The sequence below is a fragment of the Phyllopteryx taeniolatus genome, chromosome 6 (genome assembly GCF_024500385.1).
Source record: "Phyllopteryx taeniolatus isolate TA_2022b chromosome 6, UOR_Ptae_1.2, whole genome shotgun sequence".
Taxonomy (NCBI): domain Eukaryota; kingdom Metazoa; phylum Chordata; class Actinopteri; order Syngnathiformes; family Syngnathidae; genus Phyllopteryx; species Phyllopteryx taeniolatus.
The window spans coordinates 27978859-28003516 of NC_084507.1; the positions used below are offsets into that span (position 1 = coordinate 27978859).

Consider the following 24658-nt stretch of genomic DNA (forward strand, 5'->3'; position numbering starts at 1 on the left):
TATATTTGAATCCCTCTTCAAGGCTAGTTTGTTGGTACTGTTACTAATACAAGTGTTTGTGTGCGAATTTCGCTACTATGACAACTATCTTTTTGGCTAACCATTTTCAATTGTGTGTATCCTGTTCCGAGTCACGAGTGAGACGGAACATCTGACTTCGCAAAATGCAAAAGTACACCCTGGACTGGTCGCCAATCAATCAGAATCATCTTTATTTGCCAAGTATGTCCAAAAAAACACAGGGAACAAAGCGTTCCAGTCAAGGTGGGCTATTTAAGATGTTGATATACTGTCGAGCAAATCTTCCAATCCTTATGAGTTTTAAATAGTGCACCATGGGAAGTCCTTACACACTTCATTTCACCTACTACCACAGCACGGGGAATAAAGTACTTCGTACATCTGCTTCATAGTGGAGAGGTTCTGGGTTTGAATCTCAGCTCAGGCCCTGCGTGGTGTTTATGTTCTCCTAGTGTTTGCTTGTCTAACCAAATTAGATATGAAATATCACATGGATGACTTGACAGTGTGTGTATTTGTAACAATTTACTGTTATGTTGAACAATGAAAAGTAGTATCAACCATGGACAAGACAGTTTATTACAAGCATGAAAATCCATTCAAAAAATTAGTTTGATAACTCAATTTCATTTTTCTATCCCTCTAAACTCCTGAAAAGGCAGCACCCAGCTGTCGGTGAAGTCTCTGTGGAATAAAAACAGTCTTGCATTAATTATTGTTCACCCCTCAGTGTCAGGAAAAGGCAGGTCCCCAGTGGCATGTTTCACGTAATGCAAATGAAGCAGAGTTATGTCGTCAAAGCCCGTACCGCATTCAAAACATTCAAATTCCCAATGCTTATGATCGTCTCCATCTTCCGGTTGCTCACCACTGTTAATTTCCTGTGTCGTTTGTGCTACTCCTGCTTTTCTAAGTTCCTCACCAGCAGGCGCGGTAGATGATTTTGGGGGCTGCTGCACCAGGTCTCCGCAATCAGACACGTTGGATTGAGAAAACTCTCGATTCTCAAAAAGCTCTCCAGATTTCTCAAAATTTCCAGATGTTTGCAAACTTCCCTCTGTTTCTACACACGTTTGCGGTTCTTGCTCATCTTTATCATTAGCAGAAAGCACGCTTCCGTCTTCCATCACGCTTTCATCACCGGACCCGGCAGCGGCCATCTTCAGACTTGCGGAGCCTACGACGGGCTGCGATGAAGCGTGGCTGCTGCTGAGGTGATCACCGAGCAGACGTGACGTGAAGAACCGTTTGGAACAAATTAAGCACTTGTACGTCCCCAGGTGGTGCCTTTGCAGGTGTTTATTCAGGTAATCCTCTTGCATGAACCCCTTGGAGCAGCTAAGGCACCAAAAGGGCCTCGTTTTATGGAACTCTTCGTGACCCAACCACAAACTGAGGTTATCAAAGGTCTTGTTGCACTGATCGCACCTGTGCACTTCACGGGACATGTGAGTCAGAAGGTGACCGCGGAGACGGGTTTTCCTGTAGAATTCCATTCCGCAAATGGGGCAGTCGTACTTACGAGCACTTTCGCCAATCGGGCTTTTAGGTATAGGTTTCTTTCCCGTATGCAGCTCGAGGTGCTTTTGAAAAGAGAGCAGATACATATAAACTTTCCCACATATTTGGCACCTGTACATGCACTTCATAGAGCCTTCAGTTGACGGTGAACCTCTCATGTCAGGGCCATCCGCGCTCTTTTGGAGATCTTTCTCAGATTCAAGATTCTCATCCACTTTAATGTCCTGGTCATCTTTCAGCACCTTCCTTCGGGTGCCCAAGTAATCCAAAGATGCTGTCGACGTCGGTCCGCAATCCTGCGCAACTTTGCTCTGGTTGGCTAGAAATAGGGGGAAATGCACGGTTAAAGAAGGTATTTTGTAAGCATTTTGGAAAGTGTTTTCAGAAAAGGTGAGAAAAGGTCATTACGCACATTTAGCTGCAGCAGATTTCTTCGCTCACAGATGTTAGATGTATATTAGTCAGCAGCAGATTTCTATGACTAAATCGTTAGCCTTATGCGCATAATTGCACAAGTCATTTTGAACGTTTTTCGGAAAACAAGAAAAAAACCAAGCCCCGTTGCCTCGATTCAACCTGTGCGGATTACGACGACCTGGATGACTGAGAATCTTCACCACTGGTGTCAATCTGGTGGCCCAGGGGCCAGATCCGGCCCGCCACATCATTTTATCTGGCCCGCCAAAGCAAATCAAAATTGGTCATTGTGTTCTGGTGTAATAACATTGAGATATTTGCAAGCATTTTTTTGTTACCAATCACCCTTTGAAAAGAAATGCAATAGTTGATAAACATTTTTTTATAGGCTTCTGATTTCAAAACTGGTTATTCATCAACGTGTTGTGTATAGTGTATGTAATCTTTCATTTATATCGGACCTGCGAGGAAAGTCATAACTACGATGCGGCCCGTGACAATAATGAGTTTGACACCCCTGATCTACACAGACAAAAATTTTTTTTATCAAGCATATTTTTATTTTTTATTGATATTGTGACACCAAGTTAAAAATGACTCAGGCAATTATGCTATTAGGCTAACGAAATGACAAGGTTCTTTTTAGGAGTGTGGGGGGGATATGAAGCATGCTATAAAAACAAGCCCCCTCAAAAATTCTAAGACGGCTTGCTAATCATCCTTAAGCACTGATCCACAAGGCCAATCCATCATTTAATACTAAATTAAATTAACCTTAGTGGATATAACAGTGATTTTATGATGGTCTTTTCACCTCTGTGTTGAACAAAATGCATCTAAATGACCTTTTGAGTAACCATGTCGTGTTCTTAACCTTGGACTTGCTACGAAATTTGCCACTCCGACATGTTATTTTTTGATGAGAAGTCAGGCCAGATATATTTTCCGCCTTTAAAATGATTTCACTGGCAAAATATTGTGCGATTCCAACCACTAATATGTACCATAAATGTTGTCAACAAAACAATTAGGTTCCAACAATAAGGTCAGTCAAACCAAACTTAGCATGACTCTTCAAAACTGAAGACAGAAAAAAAAACTTTGGCCTTTGTTGAGATAGTTCCAAACAAACTTTTAACGTACTGCAATTAAAACTTGTTGGGAGACGCAACTATAAAGCCAGTGACTCCAGTAACCAAAGATTTAAATATGATGACTTGTCAAATTTTACACAATATGTTTATAGATTTTTATATATATAGTTCACACAAGCTTTAGTGTAAATTGGTGTGAAGTGATTACACAAGCCACTAATTCAGACTACAATATTTCCCTTTATTTTAGCTTCAGAAACAGCATGTAAACATGTAGGCATATGATCACCCTAAGGAAAACTAGCTTCATTCATACTTACTCCACAGATCTTTCCCCCAAATAAGCGGTAAAGTAATCAAGAACCATCCCGAATGAATACAAGTACCACATATTCATTTGATCAATAAATAGCTTTTCCACAATATAGAAATAAACAATGGAAATGGGTGGGGCTTAGTAGTCAACTCATGCAAAACAATCTGTACATAATGTACATTTAGACTGACAATATTAGTGCACTATGTCAGGCTTTTTTTGTTTCTTTAATGAACAGTGCATACAATGGGTTTGCTCTGCCAATATGGCATTTGAGAAGGTTTCAATATTTTAAATGACAGAAAAATAGATACAACTATTAGCTCCAACTTTAATTTATAGTAGTGGGCGTGCTTCCTTGACACCAAAATGTTGAGTATGTGGAAGGTTTTAAAGTGTCACACAAGGTGGCATTGGTAACATTTATACATTACTAATCCGGTGTAAACAGGAAAGCCTGGGAAGCGGAGAATTGACACATAATCTAGTATAGTGACATACAAAGGGATCTCCTCGACCAAACAAATAGCAAAAGTCTCTCAAGCTTTACATGTAAACAAATGCTTTAATACATGCTTTGTGCATGTTTGGTATAGTGCTGGTGCAAATCAGTTTCCTGACTAAAAGTAGCTCCACATTCAAGACAAGTAAGGGAATCTCTAGCTCCTGACCAAACAGCTGCAGGGCTATCGCAATCACCAAGAGATGCCTGGTCATGTTTAGAAAGGGACCTGAAGTCATCGGCGGTCACGGAAGGGTCAGCGCAATCACACACGGCACTTTTACAACGCCAACATTTGTGGTTTTGCAACGCGGATGATGAAAGAAAGGCTTCGCTGCTACTGACTGACTGGCTCTCTTGCTTCAAAGCATGTTGGCTTGGTACGTTCCCTGTGAGTTTGACAGACTTTGGGGTCAAAGCAGCACTGAGGCGAAAGCGAACCTCGTTCGGGAGCCGATATCGGATCTGATCGTGCCAGGCGAGGTGTTGCTGCAGCTGATTCTCAGTTAAAAAGGCATTGCAGCACAGGGCGCAGCAAAAAGGCCTGCTCTTTGCCTTGGTCTTGTGAGTCTCTAACTGCCCCTCAGTCTGGAAGTCTTTGCCGCACTTCCCACACTTGAAGAGACATTTGACGATCTGCTCTGATAGGCGACTGTAAGGCGGCAAGACCTCAGCTAAGGCCTCAGGAGCCTGGACACCCAGTTCAGATGCTGGACATAATTTATGGTCAGGAACTGTGGCAGCAGATTCACAGTGAAGTCCACACTCATGGTTTGTGACAACCAAAGGAGAAGCGTCAAATTTGCTTACAGGGGGGTTGCTTATTTTTGGTGAAATACTTTCACTCGTTATTTCACAGCTTGTGTTTTGAGCATCAAAGACCCGCTTTGCTTTGTTTTCTGTACTCTTTGAGTGGGCTTGCCATGTGTGGGCACGAAGGCCCCTGGCTTTGGAAAAGCTCGCCAAGCAGAGGGGACACTGGTAATTTTTTGCAATCGTCGTCGTCGAGACGGTTTCACCCCCATCGTTCATGACCCGGTTCACATTGAGCGAGGTGTCACCTGTCTGAGTATCTCTAGTTTCCAGAGTGTTGCTTTGCTCAGCTAAAAGAGAGCCTTGCTCATATGCTTGGTAACCTTGGTGAGTCTTAGGTTTAATGTCAGGTTGAGGCTGCAGTGTGGACCTTTGGTGGTCGGAAACCTGTTCTTTAAGATTGGGCCGTTTGTCATTTTTATGCCATCGTTTGTGAGAGCCGAGGGCAGAGTTGGACAAAAATCGCTTCCCGCATTCTGAGCAGGGAAATGGATAATCTTTCCTTAACTCTTCCTCGCTAGGTGCTGAGGACAAGGTTGCTTTTGCTACTTTTTTGTAACCCTTAGCATGAATTCTTTTATGCAAGTTCAAAGCACCAATAACTGAAAAGCTTCTTTCACACTTGTTACACTTGTATTTGAACTCACTGGGGTTTGTATTTGGACTTTCCATGCCTACCTCCTCCATTTCATTCTTAACTTTATGTGGTAACTTCACCGCGCTGTCTTGCAAGTTCACCTTAGACAATTTCCCTGTCTCATTATTATTTAGGGTACCTGTCTTACCAAGCAATATACGTTCTTTTGTAATGCACAGCTTTTTGTGCGTCCGCAAGGAGGCCCTGTTGCTGAAATGCTTGAGACACGTGGCACACTGAAAGTCCTCGTGCCTAACAGAAGACCTGGGTGGTGATGGCGAATGCCCACTCTCATTTCCGTGATACCTCATATGAAACTGAAGTGCTTTGGCCCGGGAAAACAGCTTCCCGCAGTCGGGGCAGCTGTACGTATTCTTTTGTAGCTGCTCTACCTGATGCTGAAAAGATTTACAAGGTGGTGGCAGGAGTTCATTATGCACAACCTGGTGTCTGATCAGACTGGAAAAAAGGCGAAAAGCTCTGTTGCAGATTTCACACTTGTGATTTCCATTTTCATGCGTGCGCATGTGCAACGTCATGATTCCCTTGTGTCGGAACTTTCTACCACAAACAGGACACGCAACCTTCATGCTGGAGCAAGAACGTCCACGGTGCGCAGGCTGTGCACGACCGGTTCTAAGCCTCACATCTATACACTGACTCGGACTTTGCTTATGATGCAAGTAAGCTCCTAAAGACCAAAAACCTTTCCCACACTGCTCGCAGTGGTAAATCTTGGGCCCAAGAAGAGTTTTCTTTGGATTGTATACTTTTGTAGTAGCCGAAATGCTCTCTTTCCTCTGTATAGAGCGGTTGCTCATGTGGTTTAACAAGCTAGATGTCTCACAATTACGGCACAGTGAAAGTTCATCGCGTTGATTGGGCAAATGTGAAAAATGTGTACCACATATGTCACATGTCACAGTTTTCTGCTTTAATAGTTCTGCCTGGTTTAATTCTTGGTTAGTTTCATTCTCATATTCTGTAAAATGACCTGCTGCAAAGGTATGGGCTTCATTGTCACAAGTGTAAACTTCCACTGACTGACCTTTAGTCTGACGTCTCCTCTTACGAAAGTTGTGCCACACTATGTGAGCCCGCAGTGATGCCGCACTAGTAAACCACCGGTAACATTCTGGACAATCAAATCGTTCTTTGGTTGCGTTGTCTTCAGCTGCTTCCGCTGCTGGTGAGCGCTGTCCCTTGGCGGGCTCAAAGTCAACTTGTACAATTTTCAAGTCAAGCTCTGGTTTTGAAACCAGATTACTGGCTGAAACGTTGTCTCGGCCCTCCTGGTCGGATGCGGATCCTGATTCAAGGTGAGGGTTCATATCTTGGACGGCCTCGTCCTCTGATTCACTTGCACTAATCACCAGGACATTGAAGTCCCCAGGTTCATAACTCTCCATAACATCTTCATCAGGCTCATTAACATGTGGGTCATCTTCAGACCTAATGTCAGCAAGCACATTCTCTGCCAGGACGTGATGACTTAACTGCTGAGTGCCTTTCAGTTCTCCGTCCCAAGTTTCCTGATGTAGCAGAGAAGAATGCGCCTGGGACACTTTCTCGGTTTCTCCAAAGGCACTGGTGTGTTGAAGCTGATGAGAGTGAAGCGCTGATGGTCTGGAGAACTTTAGGCCACAGTCGGTACATTCAAATCCTTTCTTCTGCAGTTGGCCCACTTGATGGAGAAAAGACTTTGCTGGAGTCTCACCACTGTGCACCATGCGGTTATGTCTGTAATAGAAGGTTTGAGTCATGAACACTTTTCCACAGGACTCACATGGAAATCTGTTCGGAGAATCTTTCGAATGGTTTTCATGCCATTTCTCATGGTTGAACCAGGCAAGATGGCCATGGAATACCTTCCTGCATTCTCGACAGTAAAAAACATTTTTCCTCAGCTTTCCTGTCGCTTCTTGTGGAAAGCATTCGCTATTGTGGCTGAATCGCTGGTGTGTCTTCAAACGCACCATACTAGGAAAGGTTTTTCCACAAGCGCATTTGAAAAGCTTCTCAGGAGTACCATAAGTCTGCTTTCCAATTAGCTTGAGTGTCGACTCATCAGTAGTAGTCATGTGTCTTGAAGTCTTGTATCGGCGTTTAAATAACTTTTCTTCATGGCCACGTCGGTGGGCGTCAAGGGCAGATGCACGAGAATAATTCCGCCCACAAGTCTCACACTGAAAGGACTTTTTCTTTAAATCCTCCAAGTCACTAAATAGAGATTTGGAAGCCTGAATGTGGGTGCGCTGATGATTGAGAAAGTGTCCTAACATGGAATATCTCTTCCCACAATCAGAGCATTCAAAGGAGTTCTGCTTTGTGAACCCAGAAATCTCCTGGGTGCCAGACGATTGAACACGGTGGGTTTCCATGTGGGATCGGAATTCGTTCATATCAACAAATGACAACGTGCATAACTGACAGGAACTAGTACTTTCCTCATCTTCGTCAGCCTCATCTGAATAGTCCATCGGCTCCAAATACATTGCGCACTTTCCATCGGGGTGCTGGTTGCGATGGTCCAAGTAGGCTGCCTCCTCACCAAAGGCTTCTCCGCAATCTTGGCAGAATAGCCCAAACTCTAAACATTGAAAGGGGAGAAGAGAAGCCTTCAGGAAGGCCAATACAAATATGCATTGTCTTTATTTCAACAACAGTAAATGTCTACACAATGAAACAAAGCTTTCCAAAAGCACTCTGTCAGAATATCAAAGCATAATTCCCAGAAATGTAATACTGTCAGGGTATGCAGTAGAGCTGGAACAATTACTCGATTAATCGAAACCTAATCGATTATCGAATTACTCGACAACTATTTTGCGACTAATTGTTTTGAGCCATTGTCTAACTTAAAATTGTCTAATCCTCCAATTTCATTCTCGCAACCGTAAATACTCTTTGATTTCTGTAGTAATCCATGAAAGCACACTGATCATCTTTGTGTTGAATCAAACTAGGACATTTGCAAACATCTGCTTTTATTTTGGAAAACAATGATATTTTTGCCTATTCTCTGACATGTTGTGGACCAAAACAGGAACTTAATCATAATCAGTTTATGGGGGTGGGAGTCGCTTTCGGACGGCTTCGAGGAAATTCTGGTCCACCATCCGGCGTCTCAGCAGGGGAAAGCAGTGCACCACCAACACTGTGTATAGTGGGGATGGGATGCTGCTGACCTCGACTCGGGACGTTGTGAGTCGGTGGGGAGAAAACTTCGAAGACCTCCTCAATACCCCCGACACGCCTTCACATGAGGAAGCAGAGTCTGGGTTCTCTGAGCCGGGCTCTCCTATCTCTGGGGTTGAGGTCACCGAGGTGGTTAAAAGCTCCTCGGTGGCAAGGCCGCGGGGGTGGATGAGACTCGCCCGCAGTTCATAAAGGGGTCTGGATGTTGTGGGGCTGTCCTGGTTGACACGCCTCTGCGTGGACATCGGGGACAGTGCTTCTGGATTGGCAGACTGGGGTGGTGGTCCCCCTTTTTAAGAAGGGGGACCGGTGGGTGTGTTCCAACTACGAGGGCATCACACTCTTCAGCCTCCCTGGTAAGGTCTATTCAGGGGTGCTGGAGAGGAGGGTCCGTCGGGAAGCCGAATCTCAGATTCAGGAGGAGCAGTGTGGTTTTCGTCCTGGCCGTGGAACAGTGGACCAGCTCTTCACCCTCGGCAGGGTCCTCAAGGGTGTGTGCGCGCGAGTTTGCCCAACCAGTCTACATGTGTTTTGTGGACTCGGAGAAGGCGTTTGACCGTGTCGCTCGGGGAGTCCTGTGGGGGGTGCTTCGGGAGTATGGGGTACCGAACCCCCTGATACGGGCTGTTCGGTCCCTGTACGACCGGTGTCAGAGCTTGGTCCACATTGCCGCCAGTAAGTCGGACTCGTTTCCGGTGAGGGTTGGACTCCGCCAAGGCTGCCCTTTGTCACCGATTCTGTTCATAACTTTTATGGACAGAATTTCTAGGCACAGCCGAGGCGTAGAGGGGGTCCGGTTTGGTGGCCTCAGTATTGGATCTATGCTTTTTGCATATGATGTGGTTCTGTTCGCTTCATCAAGCTGTGAACTCCAACTCTCACTGGAGTTGTATGCAGTGTGAAGTGGCAGGGATGAGAATCAGCACCTCGGAAACTGAGACCATGGTCCTCAGTCGGAAAAGGGTGGCGTGCCCTCTCCAGGTCGGGGATGAGATCCTGTGCCAAGTGGAGGAGTTCGAGTATCTTGGGGTCTTGTTCACGAGTGAGGGAAGAATGGAACGGGAGATCGACAGGCAAATCGGTGCAGCGTCTGCAGTGATGCGGACTTTGTATCGGTCCGTTGTGGTAAAGAAGGAGCTAAGCCTAAAGACGAAGCTCTCGATTTACCGGTCGATCTACGTTCCTACCCTCACCTATGGTCACGAGCTGTGGGTCGTGACCGAAAGAACAAGATCCGGGATAAAAGCGGCCGAAATGAGTTTCCTCCGCAGGGTGTCCGGGCTCTCCCTTAGAGATAGGGTGAGAAGCTCGGCCATATGGGAGGATCTCAGATTAGAGCCGCTGCTCCGCCACATCGAGAGGAGCCAGATGAGGTGGCTGGGGCATTGGATTCGGATGCCTCCTGGACACCTCCCTGGTGAGGTGTTCCGGGCACGTCTCACCGGGAGGAGACCCCGGGGACGACCCAGGACACGCTAGAGAGACCACGCCTCTCGGCTGGCCTGGGAACTCCTCGAGATCCCCTCGGAAGAGCTGGAGGAAGTGGCTGGGGAGAGGGAAGTCTGGGCGTCCCTGCTAAAGCTACTATACCCGCAACCCGATGGATGGATGGGATGGATGGAAGGAAAAAAAAGTCAATTGAATCTTTTATGAAAATAATTACTGTTGCCGACTCAGATGCAAAAAAAAACAAAAACAAATTTTAACACTTAAAAGTTGATCATAAAATTATTCGATTAATACCATGATATGAATTTAAGGCCATATTCCTCAGCCCTACCTTAATCCAAATTTAAACAATACCCAGAACCGGAACAATTAATTTATATTCAAATTATGTGGGTTTGTGTATTTTTCAGCTCATGTGCCGTGGATCACATTAGACTGGGCACGTGTAAAAATTAGGACCTGTAAAGTGAGTGTTTATGTATACATTTCATCCTAAATGGATCAGAGGTTGAAAATGTCATGCCTGCTGTAATCAAAATCCTTCATGTGTATTAATTCCTTATCTTAGGATCCTTTTGGTTAGCAGTAACTCATCTATACTATAAAGGACAAACGACATTACCGTATTTTAATGTTTCATGAATGCACAGACACCAAAATTTCCCTTATATGTAACATTAGCAAGATGTACCTATATTAACCATTACAGGCTATTTGCTAAGTCAGTGCACATACACGATATTGGCAAAAGTATTTGCTCACGTGCTTTGACGCAGATATGAATTTAAGTGGCATCTGCGATATTAGCCATTCGAACTGCTCTAAGTGCTAGAGGACTCTGCATCTTTTTGCACAATTGTTTTTTGTCAATGTCTTTATGTCTCCAAAGTGTTCTGTAAAGTGTTCTGTAAATTGACTGTCTGTTGTACTAGAGCGGCTCCAACTACCGGAGACAAATTCCTTGTGTGTTTTGGACATACTTGGCAAATAAAGATGATTCTGATTCTGATTCATAGGGTTTAATATGACATGGCTCCACCCTCTGCCCTTATAACAGCTTAAAATCTTCTGGGAAGGTTTTCCACAAAATTAGGAGTGCATTTATGGTAATTTATGACCATTTTCCCAGAACCACATTAGTGAGGTTACACACCGACGTTGGACGAGAAGGGCTGGGTCTCAGTCTTTGTTCTAATTCATCCAAAAGTGTTCTATCGGGTTGAGGTCAGGATTGTGCAGGCCAGTCAAGTTCATCCACATCAAACTCTCTCATCCATGTCTTTATGAACCTTGATTTTGGGCACTAATATACAGTAATGTTGGAACAGGAAAGGGCCCATCTCCAAACAGTTCCCACAAAACTAGAAATGTCCAAAACATTAGCCCCTGAGCTCCAGTGAAAGGAATGCTTCAGCGAACCAAGAGATTTTGGCCAGTCGAACAGTTTGACTGTGCACCAGTGCGCAAAGCAAGGTCCATAAAGACATGGATAAGAGAATTTTGTAAGGGTGAATTTGACTGGAATGCACATAGTCCTGACCTCAACCCGTTAGAACACCTTTGGGTTGATTTTGAGTGGACTGTGAGCCAGGCCTCAGTGTGTGACCTCACAAATATGTTCCTGGAAGAAAGGGCAAAATTTCCCATAAACTTACTCCTAAACCTTGTTGATAGCCTTCCGACAAGAGTTGAAGCTGTTATAGCTGCAAAGGGTAGATCAACATCATATTAAAGCATATAGATTTAAAATGGTATATCACTTAAATGTAACGTAACGTATATCAACGCCGACGGATAGTTCTGGCTTATTAGAACAAGGGTGATGTTTTCTACCTTGAACCGAGACTGGACACTTGCTGTCCGCTGTGTCCTCGCGTGGCGGCGCATCGCTGTTTGCCGATGTCCCATCCGTGGGGGTGCACGGCGCGACATCCATGACTGTGGACTCTTCCTCCGGCCGGACGTCTTCCGTCACAACGGCCGGAACTTGCTCCATCATTGGTGCGGCTGTGATGTTAGCGCTAGCTTGCTCTTGACTCGAGCTCCTTAGCCGAACGGCGAGAGCATAAATCCTTACGCGGCGACAAAGACACACAATAAAGCAGGTAAACCACTACCTGTGTTTGTGAAGTTAACTCCACGAATAAGCAGAGATTTTTGAGGACGTTTTCTCCAAGGTGGGAAACGTCTCAGGACACGGCTAACTGACCCGCGTAGTCAACCGAGGATTCATCCTTCTCCGGAAGTTAATTCTTCTTCGTCGGTTTTTTTGACCGCAAGGGTGCTTGGGATCGATTGGCCTCCGCCTTCTCAGGCGAGCCAACTGAAAACCTCCAATCGTCCAATTTATCTCCGGTTTTATCTTTCCATGCTGCTACCCCAACATTGTTCAAACTTAAAAGTGATTAAATACAATTTCGAACGAGGAAAGTACTATTGTGTTGGAAGCAAAGTTGGCTGACATGAAAATGGACTTGAATGCTTTGTCTTTGCTAATTATAAAACCACAAAAGCAGTTGCTGAGATATGCAAAAAGGCATTTTTACTCTATACTAACGTTGGTAGGTAGATATAAGACCAATTGAACCTGAAATGCAGTTTACAGTGATCCGTAGTACAGTAAAGTACTTCATTGATCATGTACATCAGTTGCACAATTAGTGTGGTAAACTGATGTAATTTTCCTCTTCTCGACGAATGTTTTTTTTTATTGTACAGTACGTTAGTTTAACCAATTTTAATCATGTGCAACTAATGTACGTTTGAATTAAGTACATTCAAAGCAATTTTTTTCAGGGGCAAATATGTTCCAAGTGAAACCAATATGAATACACCATGAGAAGATACTTAATACTTCTGCAACAGAAGACAGAGGAAGAAGGGCATATTTTTTTTTCTCTTTAATCACGTTGTTGGATGTTGTGACGTACAAAGGGCAGTTTTAATAATTTTACAAATTTTTATTATTATTATTATACAGCAAGGATGAATACTTCGCCAGTGGCCCTTGCTCAGAAAACTGAACGGAAAAGGTGGTTGACTGGCTGGTGAATAAGAAGACTTATTTGCACCAATTAATGATAAAAAATAATTTAAAAGGTCCTTATTCTTACTATGGATTGACATTTACATAATTTAATTCATTTTATGACTTTATTTGCATGAAGTAAAAACCCAGATCAATGTGGTATCACACCAGTTTACACACCCCTGTTCAAATGCCAGGTTTTTGTGATGTAAAAAAAAAAAAAAAAAAAAAAAAGTTAGACCAAGCTAAATAATTTCAAAACCATCCACCTATTCTGACTTAAAATTAAAATATAGAAGTCTCTGAGAGGATGAGTAAATATAAAAATAAGAATGTGGTTGCACAAATATGCTCTTTTACCATTTAAAGTGCCTCTGATTAACCACAAATAGAATTCAAATGTTCTAGTTGGCTATGTTCTGCAGAGTTTCCACATTATCACAGGGATCTCATTATTCAAATGTATCGGTCAGGAGAAGAGTACAAAATAATAAATAATACTGAAATAATATTCAGTATCCCATGGAGCACAGAAAAGACAGTCAGCAAGTGGAGAATATACAGCACAACAATAGCATTACACTGCTCATTACCTAAAGAACATAATACCTTCAAGTGAAGTATGGTGGGGGCAGCATCATACTTTGGAGCTGTTTTTCTTCAGCTGGAACTGGGGTGTCAAGGTGGAAGGAATTATGAACAGTTCCAAATAGCAGTCAGTGTCAACACAAAACCTTCAGGCTTCTGCTACAAAGCAAAATAAAGAAAATGGCAGGAAAACCCTACCAGAGCACCCAGAGTTTGTTGGGGACAAATCAGAGACACTTAAAATGGTGGAAGTTCAAACTTCCATTTGAGGTTGAATGTGATTGGTTAATTCTTAACACTGACAGATCCTCGGTTATAAGTTAGTGTACACACTTGTGAAACCACAATAACTTTTTTTTTTTCACTTCACCTCTAGAAAATATATTTGTTAAAATTCAGCTGCACAGGCTATATAGCTCATAATAGTGGTAGAAATAGATTTGAAACCTTTGTCTTGATCGTATTACTATGCAAAACCTTGCCTTTCAACACGGGTGTGCAGACTTTTCATCGCCCATGTACTGTACTTCATTCTTTCCATATACAGTATTTTAGTGTATATGGAGGACAGTTCTGTTTACTCAGTGAGGAGTAAGATAATTGTTCAGTCTACTTTACTAATAAACAAGGCCTAGAATACCAACGAAGCAGACATGCAGACGGTATTCAAAGGCACACAGTATACTGTACATGAAATAAACCTTTCAGATGGTTCTACACAGGACCAAAAATTTACAAATTAAAACAACATTTTTAAATCTTGTTATTGGCAGTTAATGAAATGGTCGATTGGTCCACACCCTTTAGAAGTTGTTCAACCCACATATTAAAAGCATTTTTTTAAATGTGAAACAACTACTGTTTATAACCAAAACAACAGTATCTGTAGTCTTATTTAGAGTTAAATTGTACAATTTAAAAAGTGTGCAGCCAAACTCGAGTTTTTTTGTGGCTTCTAATGCCCATCCAAATAAGATGGTCAAAACGCACAAGTGAGCGTCATAGCAATGAGGTTCAACAGAATACAAAAAGTAACAAATACATAAACAAGTTGCGCTGCTACCGTTGCGATGTCAAACTTCTCCTTGTGCGTGTTGCAAGTAATGCAACTGTAGATCCAGCTCTCGTGGAAAAGAGCAGCCGCATACCATGCACTGAAAGAGCCGTTTTGGGACAAAAGGCAAACGGGCTCCGAGTTTGTGAGCTTCGGTCTGCGGGACGAGCTGAGGTAGGGCCGGGGTTTGTGGCAGGGGTGGCCTCTCAGTCAAGACAGCCTGTGGGGTGAAGAAAATATTTGGGAGCGGCGGTCTCGACAGCGCACCTACAGAGACGGTGTGAAGAGAGTGCGGACCGGGCAAAGCCAGGGTCGGGAGCGTGGCGAGCGCCGGGGAGAAAAATGGAGACGGCTGGTTTAGGATGATCTGATTGGCCGTGACCACGGGGTGCTGCTGCAGGTCCTGGCCGCTCCCAGGTTTGAGCTGCCCAGTAAAAAGCACCTGAGGACACACTGGATTATTTTGGAAGCCCCAAACTGTAGTGCCGACGGCTTGGGGAAAGGGATTGATGGAGATGGGAAGTTTCTGTGTTGCAGTCTGATTCTGTACATTGGCCCAAGCAGCAGCCACCTGCTTCTGCTGTAGCTGGAAGTCTTGACTGTTCACTAGTGTCTGAGGGGAGGTCATTGTGTTTGAAGTCCCCAGTGGTGCTTGAATGCCCCACAAAGTGCTACCTATCCCATGACCAACAGCAGTGGATACTGGGATGGGGATGCTTTGGTCTATCTGAGCTGAGGATGGTGCACCTGTTACACCTGAAACCGTCTGCTTTTGTGACTCACTTTCTGTCCAGAGCTTGTCAGGCTGGCTAACAGTCAACGGTATTGCTTGAGGATCCCACACCTTGCCGTCCTCTTTCACAGGAAGCATGAACGTCTCCTGTTTTGACACCGGAGCACCCGCCCATCTCGGCGACTGAAGCTCTTGGCCGAGCTTGTTTGGATAACTCAGCAGAGGAGGTTGGCCGCTCCACAACGCTGCACCATCTACGAAGGAGGACGCCCCATGAGAGTCATGGTAAAAAGAACCATAGGAAGTTGATGTTGTGGCTGTGGGGTGCCCATGTTTCGCAATCTCGTCGATTCCCGAGGGGCCAGCTTTCTGAGGGGAGCCGACAAGGGAGGGCGCGCGCTCTCGACTGTGCCGGCCCAGCTGTGGCGAGCTGTCGAACAGCTCTGTCTGCTGTGATAAAGGGACTGGTATGACCCCGTCACCATCCACCTCCCACTGGACAGGTGGAGGTTGTAGTTCGGAAAGCAACACTTTCTGCATCCTCACTTGAAAGTCCTCTTGAGATGAGATCATGGAAGATTGTGAAAGGTCCCCTGAGACGGGATAAAGGGGAGGCCTTCCTACTGTTCGAGACATCCCCCACATCAGCCTTCCCCCTCTCCTCCCCCTGCTCCCTCTGCCTCTTGTCCTTCCACCAGCGGGGACAGAATTAAGTGGACTAAAATTCTTGCGAGTGTGGATCTTCTGGTGAACTAACAAGCTGCTTAACCAGGAGAAAGATTTGCCGCACTCGCCGCAGTGATGGGGTCGCTCTCCTGTGTGCGTGTTCAGGTGGTCGCGGAGCAGATACGCCAAGCCAAAGCTCTTATTGCAGAGGTTGCATTTGTGGGGCTTGTCGCCGTTATGAGAGAGCATATGGTGCTGCAGTTGCGTCTCGTCGCTGTAGCCTTTGCGGCAGCTGGTGCAGCGGAAGGGTTTTTCCTGATGCAGCTTCTGGTGGGTTCTCATGTTCTGCAGGAAAGCGAAATCCTTCCCACAGTCAGGACATTTATGAGGCTTCTGGCCCGAGTGGATGATGATATGTTGCTGTAAGTAGCTGCTGAACCGAAAGCCTTTGCCACACACGTTGCACTGGTAAGGCTTGTCCTTGGAATGTATGCGCATGTGCAGCTCTAACACTGAGCGATGGCGAAACATTTTTCCACACTCAGGGCACTTGTATGGCTTAATACCTACGTCATCACTTTTGAACTTTGTCTGCAGATTTTCACTGATTAGGGCGCTCAACTCTTTTTGTGGGGAAATTGACACTTTGTTCCAATCTTGCGCTACGCTCTTATGGGTTTTAAATATGTGTAATCTTAAACTTATCTCATCACGGTACGTACATGGGCAGTGTGGACAGGTGTACCCTTTGTCCCAAACCTTTTTAATCTCTGGGGGCGCCTGGAATCTTCTCTCCTGTGACTCATACTCCACCTCGTGAAAATGCATGTGGGCTCTCAGGGCGGCTGGCGAGCTGCATGTCTGGGGACAAAGGGGACAGTTAAAAGTGCGTTTTGGTTGGTCACTCTGGTGTGCATTCTCTTTCCTTTGCACCACTTGCACCGTCTCCGGGGCAGACACAGGTGTCTGCTTGCTGGGCTGCTCAGTAGAGAGGGGAGTAGAGAGAGGATGCGCTTGATGCAGTCTATGTTGGCGACAGTGTGCCCTCATATTTTGAGCAAAGGCAAATTTCTTACCACATTCAGGACAGCGGAAGGGCTTCTCACCGGTGTGCAGATACTGATGCTGTTGAAGGAGACTGCTGTACTTGAAGGTCTTACCACATACGGTACACAGGTAAGAGCGTAGTTGGTCGCTGTGCTTGCGCCGGTGGTCTTCCATGACAGAACTGTATCTGAAGGCCATGCCGCACTCCGGACATTCGTAGGGTTTAAGGACCGGATGGCATCGCTGGTGGCAGCGCAATCTCTTGTAGTCCCGGAACCTTCGACCGCACTCCTCGCACGTCCAGCTGTCCTCTTCCGAGTGGGTCAGCATGTGCATGGCGACAGAACACCTTAACTGGAACTCTTTGCGGCACAGTGAACAGTGATAAGGCTTGTCATCTGTATCGTTGCACTGGTGAACCCTCAGTTTTTGCACCGTAGGGAAAACCTTCTCACACGCTGCACACTGAAAACGATCTTCCTCATCAAATGTGGGCTCCTCTTCTTCCTCTTCCTCCTCCTCCTCCTCCTCTTTATGCACATGTTTGTGCTTTATGAGGCTGCGACGGTCCTTAAAGGAAAGGCTGCATACTTTACAGGTGAGGGGAACGATTTCATCCTTGCGTGCATGATTGTGGCGGTGAAGGTAGAACATCTCACGGCGGGAGAAGGATAATCCACACTCCTTGCACACCATGCGACTCTTTTTTGGCTTAGATGCTGAATCGGTGTCCCGCCCTTTGTCACCCTCACCGTGGTCTTCAACCACATACTCTATTGAGTCCACATCTTCTACTGGATTCTCAGAGATCGGTTGATCAACCTTCTCATCAATTTCCTTTGCACCAGGAAGGACTTTAGCTTTTGTCTCTGAAACTGAAAATTGAAATGAGACTCAATGTTTTATGAAATGACTCAAAGGAAATTATAAGTTGATACGAAATGAAATAATGGACCCAAAATGTCAGTGGCTAGCGTGATTGTACAGTAGCCTACAGGGTACATTGGGCACGGGGCGAAAGCAGTACTTACTGGTAAACGTGAAGGCTAAAGCTTTCAGTAAAAAAAAACAAAAACAAAAAAAAATCAGTCTAACAACACCGTTAGCGTACACCTACTATTTTCTTCCGTGTGGGAGTGAGCCTCTTCACCGTCGTCGTCCTCGGGGCAGTCAAAGGGCCGCTGCTCGTCTCCCGGTGACTCGGCCATTTTTGGCTCCGATGAATTACATGTTTGGTCGCCTCCAGCCCCCGACTCAATAACCTTAGAACGGCTGGGCAAGGAAGCGCCGTTGTTACCACTGTGTCCGCTACTATGACGCTCCCGCGGTGGATTAAATGTGTTTTCTTCCGTCTGCTCGGAGGTGCTTTCCAGTTCCACGGTGTCTGTCCTCCCCCCTGATGTTTGCACTTCCTCCGCCGGGGAGTTGTGTCGTTCCGAAGACTCCGGTGGGGATATGGCGGCCATATTCCCCCCATGCACCCCTCGCATGGACTCGAGCGGCAGCAGACTCGCTGAATTCAGCTACTTCACGCGGAAATGACGTTTCCGTTCCCCGTTTTCAAAATAAAACACAGAACGACTACAATTACCATCGGTCGCTTCCCCTCATTACGCTGTGCAATACATCGAAGTTGAGCTGAACCCAAACTGGTTAAACGGAGAAAATATGAATATTTAGGACACATTTGGAAAAAAAATATAATACTATTATCAGGCAATCAGGATTACACACGTTGTTACCATATGTAATAAATTGGTGTTAGGATGGAGTCTTTTGGGGGGAAAAAATAAATAATCCCCTGACCCACAATGTTTAAGAACCCCTGCTTTCAGAAATTTGCAGTCATCAATTACCCAACCATGAATGCTGTTAGAATGTGTGAGGAAGCCGCAGTACCCAGAGAAAACCCACAGAAGCATGGGGAGAACATGTAAACTCCACACAGGGCAGAGATTCAAACCCCGAACCTCAGATGTGCTATGATAATCTCCCCGTTGCCCCATTATAATAATCTACATGCGGATTCCACAAGTGATCAACCAGTCTACATTTATGTACACTTTAATACATTTCCTATCTACAAAATATAGCTTTGACAAAAGATGCAATTTTAGACAACCTACAAACTCAGGAAGCAACCATGGCTCCAGCTGAGGGGGGTGTTTGAATGCATTGAGTTGTAACTGATCCACTGGAGTTTGTTGTTGTACTACGTGCTGTAGTACAGTGAAGCCCCGCGTATTGGTGGTTCGGCATTGGCAACTTAACCTATCCGCTGTTTTTGTGTGAGTCCAAAGAGATGAAACTATGACTTTGATGCCATGTTGTGGAATCTTGTCAGTATTAACTATATGTCGCTTGGGAGGTCCTGCTTTATTGGGGTCCTTGAATGCACCTTGCGCAAATTGAAACTAATGAAAGTTTGTTTTTGCTTCTCTCCCAATAACGCCACTAAGCCCGTGTAATCTACTTGCTGTTACAATTTGCCTGTGTTCCCCAACATTTATTATTGTGTGTAAACGCCAAAATTTGAGTTTAATGACTTATGCCGTTTGTGTAATGTGCAGGAGAGCATGTTTGTTAGCCCATGTGTGATGACACGTCAGTTTGTGCTTACGTGTTATTTAGGCTATTGTACTACCTAATACTATTGATGTGCCTCGTGAAATTTTGATAATGGAACTACTGAATAGTCATTTATGTACTATGCGTTCAAGATCGTGTATGTGACGTTTCATGATCCGCCCCATTTTAAGTGCTTTACCTTCATCTTGTGGCATCTATACACAATTACAACCCCCTTTTGATGGGGCGTCAATTCTTCACGAGTTTCACTCTGCACGGCATGCTCCGAGAATAGCAGGGGTTCACTGTACTTGAATCTATTGCTGTAAATGTTGCTGCAATGTCTGCAAATTGCACGTTGGGAGTGCTGGAAGAGTGAGCACCGACGCCGACACTAGTGTTCTCATGTCCTGTCTGATGCAGTCATCGAGTGCCCGCAGACACTGGTCCACCCGACTCCCGAAGTCAATCTCTGCCTCTCCGAACCCTCACAGGGCATCTTCAAGCCAGGAGCCGCGTGGCGGGGCTTCGAGAAGACCATGTTGTGCTCCGAGCGACGGCTGAGGACCGCTGGGCTCTGGGCTGGCGTTGAGAAAAGGGGAGCTGCACAGCGGGGGTGGGAGCCAGCCCTCTTTATGAGGTTGGAGGTGCTCTTATGCCCAGACCTAATCCTAGGCCTACTTTGTCTTCCATGCTGTTGCCTTCATCTTCACAGTCAGGACCCCCGACATCTCTTTTGTGCTCTGGATTGTTGTCATCCTTGTTCAAAGAGCTTTCTTGGACCAAATTCCTCCAAAATCTGTAAACATGAAAATAAAATGTATTTTGTAAGCGAGTAGTTTGAAGTTGTCAATGATGGCGTAATCGTATGCGGGCTCAGTGCCGACCGACTTAGTGACGGTATGAATGTGATAGTGACTGGGTGTCTCTAAATGTGCCCCGCGACTGACTGGTGACCAGTCTGCGGTGTAGTCCGCCTTTCGCCCCAAGTCAGCTGGCATAGGTTTCCATCTCCCTGCGACCCTGACCAGGATAAAATGAATGGAAATATAATTCAACCGGGACAGTACGAGAACCAAGTTATATTTACCTAGTTTTGTGGGTTTAGTAAAGTTGAAAAGACATAAAAATAAATTAACCTTTTATTTCCTTTTTTTTTGTTGCCTCTTTGTTCTTAAGAGTATTTGCACCAACTCCAAACCAAAACGGTGAAGCAAAACAATTCTCCTGTCTAGCCATTTCCTTCCTTTTTCAACAGTACAGTAGTCCCTCTTTCATCATGGGGGTTACAGTCCTGAACCCCCCACGATAGATGAAAAGCCGTGAAGTAGTGACCATATATTTATACATATTTTTGGCTGGCCATTAAATCTGCAACGTTGTAAAGACGTTCGCCTTTGATTCTACAGTAGTTTTGAAACGCAGAAAAACTGGTAGCTGACGGTTGGCCACTCATGAAAACTCGTTGCAGAAACCCGCATATTCTGTAGTCCAGTCGGAATCGGTCACGTCTCTCGGCGTGCAGCGGCCTTAAGTCATCACTTCTGATCTTCGCTGGTTAAGGAGCTCAACTCTTCTTAGGCGGAAGCTGGCACGTTGTTTGAATCATGTGCTTACGTACTTGGGGGTTTTCAATGTTTTATCTTAAACTTATCTCAGCATGAACAGGTGTACGCTTTGTCCCAAACCTTTTTAATCTCCGGGTGTGGCTCGAATCTTCTCTCCTGCAACTCATACGCCACCTCATGACAATTCATGTGGGCTCTCAGGTTGGCTGGTGAGCTGCATGTCTGGGGACAATGGTGACAGTTAAAAGTGCTTTTTGGTTCATCACTCTGCACCGTCTCCAATACAGACACGGAGTCGGTTTTGTGGGCTGCTCAGTAAGTAAATGATGTAGGAGAGTTGGCTTGGTGCAGTTTATGCTAAACTGTGACAGTATTCCTTCATATTTTGAGCAAAGGTACATTTCTTACCACATTCAGGACAGCGGAAGGGCTTCTTGCTGAAGCGCAAATTCTGACGCTCTTGAAAGAGGTTCCCGTACTTGAAGGTCTTACCGCAAACAGGACACAGGAAAGAGCGCAGTCGCTCGGTGTGCTTGCGCCGGTGGGCTTCCATGACTGAGCTGTGTGTGAAAGCCATGCCGCACTCCGGACATTCGTAGGGTTTAAGGACAGGGTGACATCGCTGGTGGCAGCGCAATGTCCTGTAGTCCGGAAAGCTTCGACCACACTCCTTGCACGACCAGCTGACCTCTTGCGAGTGGTTTAGCATGTGCTTGGCGACGGCACATTTTACTAGGAACTCTTTGCGGCACAGTGTACAATGATAAGGCTTGTCATCTGTATCGTCACATTGGTGGAGCCTAAGTTTTTGTGCCGTAGGGAAAAACCTCTCACACGCAGCACACTGAAAAGCAGCTTCCTCCTCATACTTTGGCTCCTCTTTATGCACATGTTTGTGTTTAATGAGGCTGCGGCGGTCCTTAAAGGCAAGGCCACATTCTTTACAGGTGAGGGGAACGAGTTCATCCTTGTGTGCGTGATAGTGGCGGTGAAGGTAGAACATCTCTCGACGGGGGAAAGACGTCCCACACTCCTTGCACACCATACGAGACTTTTTGGGCTTACCGGTAGTTGGTGAATCAGCGTCCTGCACTTTGTCAGCCTCACCGTGATCTTCAATCACATACTCTATCGAGTAGACATCTTCCACTGGATCCTCAGGTAGTTCTTTCGCCGAGCTTGCTCGCGCAACGTTGTGATGAATTTCCTCTGCATCAGGAAGAGCTTGCTTTTCTGGGCGCACTTTCTCCACAGTCTCCAAAACTGAAAATTGAAATGAGTGAAACTATTATATAGATTTTCTCAAACGAAATTATAGGTTGATACATAACAAATAACACACAAAACCAAGTAGAAATAAATGACAAAATGTAAGTGGCTGTATTGATTGTACAGGTCATTACAGAATTGAAGGATTATTTTCTGCACCCCCAATACACAAAATTTCAAATAAACCACACATGAACTATAGAAACATGCACTTGTTGTGTAGTTTATACTTGCCGTGAGACAAATGTAATTGTAGCTGTAGTGAAAGTGACCCGTATAGTACTAAAATACCAAATCGCTCTTGAGCACGCAATAAAAATACTTTTTTCTCTCATCCCTCCCTTTTGATGACCAACTTGCATATCAAATAATGTTTCATATTATTACATATACACAACAAATTGATGGATAACTAGTTTTGAAATCAGAAGCCAGTAAAAAAAAATAATTCAACTACTGTTCAATTTATTTTAAAAGGGAACTATATAACCAAAATCTTTTTGCAGTATTATTAACATTAACATTATTAAAATACAATTTGTAATTAGGATATTTCAGCAAAAATCAGTAACTTGACAGACATGATTCTCTGTGGCGGGCCGCATTTGGCCCCTGGGCCCTGGGTCTGATACCCGCCAACTCGAGAAAGGGGGGGGGAGCAATATCAACAGCAAGCTAATTGAAGTCCTCACTTCTACTTTTCATGTTTTTTTCTATAATTGCAGTCGTAATGGAATGTGTCATTCAAACTAATGTAACCCGGTTAGTCCATTCATAATTAAGAAATGACGTTAATATTGAAGTTTTTCTTCAGTTTCATATATAAACTTTGCTTTTGACCAGTTAGCATAGTAGCTAACACAGCTAGCATATAGGCTACTTCTTGAGCAACAAATAATACAAATATTAAATTAGTCGTTCAAGAACATTTTACTGCCTTTAATTGTAAATGACATTGCAAAATATTGGTTGCGCCAAACACTGCAAAATATAGGCGAGAAATAAAAAGAAAGAAAAAAACGCTTGATGGTTGTTCTGGACAAATCAAAAATTATAAAACGGTTTATTACCCGTTTATAGATAAAACATCATTTATCCGTACCTCAAAAATGTTGGTGCCTAAATTGTTCTCCAATTCTAGATTGCGCTGTACACCGGACATTGGGCAAAGTTTATTTGAGCTGGAAGGCTAAAGCTAACAGTAAAATACAGGATTAGGACGATGTTAAAGTGTACCATTTTCTTCCGAGTCGTCTTCGTATTCGGACTCGGAAAAGTCAAAGGTCCGCCGTTCGCCACCTGATGACCCGGCCATTTTTGGAATTACATGCGCTGTCGTCGTCAATCCCCAAGTGGATTAAATGGGCTTTCTTCCACCTGGTCCGAGGTGCTTTCCGGTTCCACCGCGTCTTTCTTGCAAGCGTATGCTTGAGACTTACTTCGCCAGCAAGTTATGCCGTTCCGGCCAACTGTGGTGTGGCAATGGCAGCCATATTACCCCCATGCACTTACAACCTAGACTCGAACAGCAAACAAGCTTCCCGAAGTCACCGAGCTCAACGCGGAAATGACGTTCTCTCTCCGATCCGGCATTTCAAATTAAAACGGAAAAGTCATGCAAGTACAGGGAGAACATGCATACATTTGAACCCCAGATGTGCTAAAATCCACCGCACTGCCCTTTAAAAATTATCTATATTGCACTCAAAGCCTACCGCTTCTTTTTTCGTGGCCTACTAAACCAAATCAAGTGTGCCTTCTTCATGTTTCTTACTCAATTGATTCGTTCTATTCATTTTGGCATGGAATGTGTCTCAAAATTGCTAATTTTCACATAATCCCTTCTTGAGAAAAAATTGAACAATTGTATTATTTAGTCGGCCCGTGATGACTTCTGATTTCAAATTCAATTTGTTGACAAAATGATGTAGATCAATGAAATGCAGTGGCTATTGGTGTGCGTAATAACATTTAACAGTATATGATTTTCACATTAATAATGTCCGTCTGAGTGAAACCATAAGTGCAATGTGGGCCACAATTAACCCAAGTTTAACCTCGCAGGAAAGTGTTTCAAAGAGCCTAACCAAGTTTTTGTCGTGTGTGAGAAAGTGCAGGGAGAACAAACTCACGAAGGGTGCAGTCGAGAGTCAAACTCCCGAACATCAG

General features: G+C 44.7%; 3 protein-coding genes across 9 annotated transcripts; all 3 read right to left on the minus strand.

Annotated features, from left to right (window-relative positions):
• Window positions 1–531: 531 nt before the first annotated feature.
• Window positions 532–12291, minus strand: si:ch211-261d7.6 (zinc finger protein 135). 5 transcript variants are annotated; one of them, XM_061776761.1, is made up of 4 exons: window positions 11802–12291; window positions 6370–7911; window positions 1694–1861; window positions 1417–1604 (listed from the first exon to the last, which is right to left on the minus strand). In XM_061776761.1, the coding sequence occupies exons 1-4, from the start codon at window positions 11965–11967 to the stop codon at window positions 1567–1569; spliced, it is 1914 nt and encodes a 637-aa protein (XP_061632745.1). In that variant the 5' UTR covers window positions 11968–12291; the 3' UTR covers window positions 1417–1566. The 5 variants fall into 5 exon arrangements, with proteins under 5 accessions (XP_061632744.1, XP_061632746.1, XP_061632745.1 ...); XM_061776760.1 differs by having other exon boundaries at window positions 532–1861; window positions 11802–12286; XM_061776758.1 differs by lacking the exons at window positions 1417–1604; window positions 1694–1861 and having other exon boundaries at window positions 3274–7911; window positions 11802–12013; window positions 12086–12290.
• An 811-nt stretch (window positions 12292–13102) lies between these two features.
• On the minus strand, window positions 13103–24570 carry zgc:66448 (uncharacterized protein LOC327401 homolog). Of its 3 annotated transcripts, XM_061775974.1 has the most exons (6): window positions 23726–24565; window positions 21629–22483; window positions 21341–21442; window positions 18202–20451; window positions 16797–17959; window positions 13103–16382 (listed from the first exon to the last, which is right to left on the minus strand). In XM_061775974.1, exons 4-6 carry the CDS (start codon window positions 18572–18574, stop codon window positions 14658–14660), a joined length of 3261 nt encoding a protein of 1086 aa, XP_061631958.1. In that variant the 5' UTR covers window positions 18575–20451; window positions 21341–21442; window positions 21629–22483; window positions 23726–24565; the 3' UTR covers window positions 13103–14657. The 3 variants fall into 3 exon arrangements, with proteins under 3 accessions (XP_061631958.1, XP_061631956.1, XP_061631957.1); XM_061775972.1 differs by having other exon boundaries at window positions 13103–17959; XM_061775973.1 differs by lacking the exon at window positions 21341–21442 and having other exon boundaries at window positions 13103–17959; window positions 22286–22483; window positions 23726–24570.
• Window positions 20141–23804, minus strand: LOC133479431 (zinc finger protein 790-like). The gene is made up of 3 exons (XM_061776432.1): window positions 23726–23804; window positions 21629–22483; window positions 20141–20283 (listed from the first exon to the last, which is right to left on the minus strand). The coding sequence occupies exons 1-3, from the start codon at window positions 23802–23804 to the stop codon at window positions 20141–20143; spliced, it is 1077 nt and encodes a 358-aa protein (XP_061632416.1).
• Window positions 24571–24658: the final 88 nt, after the last annotated feature.